Here is a 3,829-nt window from a genome sequence, read left to right as displayed (position 1 = left end):
TGATCTTGTGACTAATAGATTAAACAAAGTAATATGTTATTCTTTCATGATTGAAAGGTAAAATCAGTGTAATAAAATTCAAGCATAATTGTCAAAGCAGCAATGTTAGAAATAGATTCAAACTGTCACTGGCCAATGGAGCAATGGCCCAACAATGCCAGTGGTCCTTCAAACACCTTACTGGCTAGCCATATAGCTGAGTGCGCATATTACTGAGTGCGGCGTAAACCTAAACTCAATCACTCACTCACTTCAGAACTAAAAATTGGCGTTAAGATTTTTATAGTTATTTGTAACAACGTGCAGTTGACTACTTATTCATGTTATCAAGGGCGACGTTGAGACAAATATTAGCAAGTCAGGATTCGGGAAACTGTTCAGCTCCTAAATTATCTCTAGTAAGGTGGGCCAGCTTCAGTAATTTTCGACAGGCCCGAGCAAAGGTCAACTAGCATTTGTTAGTGGATAGGCTGATATTTCGATCACTGGAAAGCTGTTTAACTTACGAAATGTTCCTTCTAATTACAGGGAGTGATGACATGAGCATGTGTACGGACAGATCAATGTTTACAGGCACCCAGGATTCGATACTAACCGGAAATATCGACGAATTATTAAACGTTATTGAAGATGAAGATTTTGATCCGGATGAAAGGGACAGAATTCACGATCTCCAAACATTTGTAATGAAGGTATGTCACATGGATATCGACAATGAGGAATCATTGACCATTTTGGAATCGCTGGACGCAAAGAACCCGGACTATCAAGCCCAAGATGTGCGGGGAAGGACAGCTCTGATGCATGCATGCATTGCTAGGAAGTCACACATTGTGCAGTTTGTGACGTCACGATGCAGTGACATCACGCAGCGAGACAATGACGGGAATACGGTATTAGTGTATGCAATACAGAGCGGGGACTGTGAGATAATAGAGTATATTCTTGATTGTTGCCTAACAACGCATGAGCTTCTCAGCGCCAAAAACAACACAGGTGATTCTGATGTTTTTGTATTATTTTTGTCAGAATATATTTGTAGGGTCTCAGATATTGAACTCAGTGGGATTCCAGAAGAAGATGTCGATCTGTGTCCAGATTTTCGAAGCTCTCTTAGCGCTAAGACGGTCGTAAGTGCCATAACATTAACGTTTAACATACAATTATCTTAGCACTAAGAACCCTTCGAAGATCTAGGCCCTGGTTGTCATGATCAGTGACTTGGTTGATTTACGGCATCGTATACAGCCTAGATAGGTATTCATGATATCAACCATTGGTCAATCATTACTCATCACTCACCTGGGGTATAATGGCTTAGTCTGCAGCGCCTGCATGTTTATATTTAGACCTTTTGAACAAAATAGTCGAAGCGTCCGCTCGTCACGCCGAAGACCCGGGGTCGATTCCCAACACGGGTATAATGTGTCCCGCCATAATATGTTGGAATATTGCTGAAAGCGGCACAAAACCACAGTCACTGGGTCACACTGCAAACAATATCAATCCCCAAGGTGACAAGGTGACTATATAATCGGTGTCTGGCAGACATGCCTGATTCCTGATATAGGTACTTAAAGGCAGAGTCTCACTCTTTTTCGAAAATATTTCTATCTGTAATATACCATTCGTTAAAAGTAGGGGATATTCCATTTTGTGAGCACATTGTTCCTTAATTTCTCTGTTTCTTCCCTGGCTCTATCATTTGCATTTTATCAATCTTGTATCCCTTTTTTCATTGGGACATACATATTCTTTTCGGCTTCCTATTGATACAATAAATGACTTATTATCCCTTACGACTTGCCTGAAATCGATACTTAAAACATCGAGGCGAGCAGCTTCCAAACTGAGTGAGTGAGTTTAGTTTTACGCCGCATTCAGCAATATTCCAGCTATATGGCGGCGGTCTGTAAATAATCGAGTCTGGACCAGACAATCCAGTGATCAACAACATGAGCATCGATCTGCGCAATTGGAAACCGATGACATGTGTTAACCAAGTCAGCGAGCCTGACCACCCGATCCCTTTAGTCGCCTCTTACGACAAGCATGAGTTGCTGAAGGTCCATTCTAACCCGGGACCTTCACGGCTGCTTCCAAATTGATAACACTGGCTATATGTGCAATGTAATCGTATAACCAATTCCTCTGTACATCGAAAACTGGCGCATGAGGTGTTGTCAGTGTTTGCCGACCTGACCTCACTCACAAGTTGCCTTATAGGATATTTGTGAAGAGCGTACGAAGGGACATAACACTTTGGGGATTCGCTTGAAATAAAGCTCGGTCTGTAGAGGGTGCGATAGTCGATTCAACGCAACGTTGCATTAATTCATTCGGAATAAATTAAATGGCAGCTGCTGCTGAGGGTTGACTGTTAGTACTGATGAGAGAAATGCAACATTTACTTTGGAGAAGGGTGGAGTGATAGTGTGCCTTTAAAGCACATCAATTGCGTTCATCTTCCCTTGCATAGACACCAATGACACGGCTGAAAAATGCTGGGTGCGGCATTAGTAATATTCACACAAGAAGCCTGAATTTTAATTAATTTTTATTTTAATTTGTTTTACAGGTTTGACTGCCATGAATGTTGCTGAAAAACGAGGAGATAGGGACATCATTAAGATCTTAGAAGACCGCATGCCCACCCACCCTACTGTCAAACAACTTCGGAAGCGTCCGGACAGAAAACAACCTCGGTTACCTCCGGCCGCTGTTCCAACAGCGGCTAAACCCCTGTCGTCTAGGTCACATGACAACGCTAAGGGGAATCCCCGCGTGCCGTTCTACCATAGCAAATCATTGGATACTTGCGATCATGTGACCATCCGTCGTGTTCACGAACGAGGCTACTCAGCCGACCGTTCATCTGTTTTTCAAGGTCAGTTTACTAGTGATACGGAACTGCACCGACAGGCCGACAATGACGTAGATGATGACGTCACACCACGTGATAATGACGTCACACCCCGGAATAGTATGGATGGTAAAACGAGTACAGTTGCGGGACTGCCTCAAATTTCGTCTCGAAGCGCAGAGAAGACACGACATGTTGACAGGAGCAGATCTCGCAGAGACTCGATATCGTTACCGGATCTACGAGATTTGAATGGGATGTTGGTGACGTCCGGAACGACACCTCCTGTCTCACGAAATGGGAGCCGTTTGACTTTAACATCACAAGAATCTCTAGACGAAGATGTTTTCAAGGACGATTCTCAAAACAGGAAAGACAGTTCTATAAAGAAATTACCGGTTCTTATCCCCCAAAGAGTCAATAACATAGAAGCAAGACAAAGGGGTCTTGCAAGGGCGAGGAGGAAGTCAAACAGTACGGAAGATTTCATTCACAAGAGTGTATTATTCTGACCCGTACGGAGATGCGTAATCTATACCGATGCAAAAAAAAAAAGAAGTATACACCTTGTGTTTTAGGGATTCGTAATTTTTTTTAAAAAAGTTACAACATGAATATTTTAAAACCTGATTTGAGTGAGTATTTGTTCAATGTTTGCCGCACGTCGCCGGTCGTTGTGTAGACAGATATATATGTGTGTTTTTTAACCCTGAAACTTTGCAGGCCCTTAGGACCCAGGGTGCCTATTCTCGAAAGTGTCCCAGCTAGGACAGATCCTAACTAACTGGGACAGGAGTTATGACACCCTACTGTTAAGATAAGACCCATTCTCTTATCCTTCACCTAAGTTGAGTAACAGATCCTAGCTAGGATAGCGAGCTCTTCAGTAGGTGAGATTGGAAAAAAATACTTCATCAAGCTCACCTAAATATTATCTTTAATTCATTGCATGAAAAACACATATGT

General features: G+C 42.4%; 1 protein-coding gene across 1 annotated transcript; it reads left to right on the top strand.

Annotated features, from left to right (window-relative positions):
• The first annotated feature begins 545 nt into the window (after positions 1-545).
• On the top strand, positions 546-3,526 carry LOC137260301 (ankyrin repeat domain-containing protein 34C-like). The gene is made up of 2 exons (XM_067797985.1): positions 546-996; positions 2,579-3,526. Exons 1-2 carry the CDS (start codon positions 546-548, stop codon positions 3,373-3,375), a joined length of 1,248 nt encoding a protein of 415 aa, XP_067654086.1. The 3' UTR covers positions 3,376-3,526.
• Positions 3,527-3,829: the final 303 nt, after the last annotated feature.

Source organism: Haliotis asinina, chromosome 13, assembly GCF_037392515.1.
Source record: "Haliotis asinina isolate JCU_RB_2024 chromosome 13, JCU_Hal_asi_v2, whole genome shotgun sequence".
In the NCBI taxonomy this organism is placed as follows: domain Eukaryota; kingdom Metazoa; phylum Mollusca; class Gastropoda; order Lepetellida; family Haliotidae; genus Haliotis; species Haliotis asinina.
This window is presented reverse-complemented; position numbering and strand designations above follow the sequence as displayed.

Excerpts from the sequence above, each read along its gene's own strand:
- LOC137260301 (XM_067797985.1), top strand. The coding sequence starts at position 546 with ATGTGTACGGACAGATCAATGTTTACAGGCACCCAGGATTCGATACTA. Across the intron at positions 997-2,578 it reads CAGCGCCAAAAACAACACAG|GTTTGACTGCCATGAATGTT; the intron begins GTGATTCTGATG and ends TTTGTTTTACAG.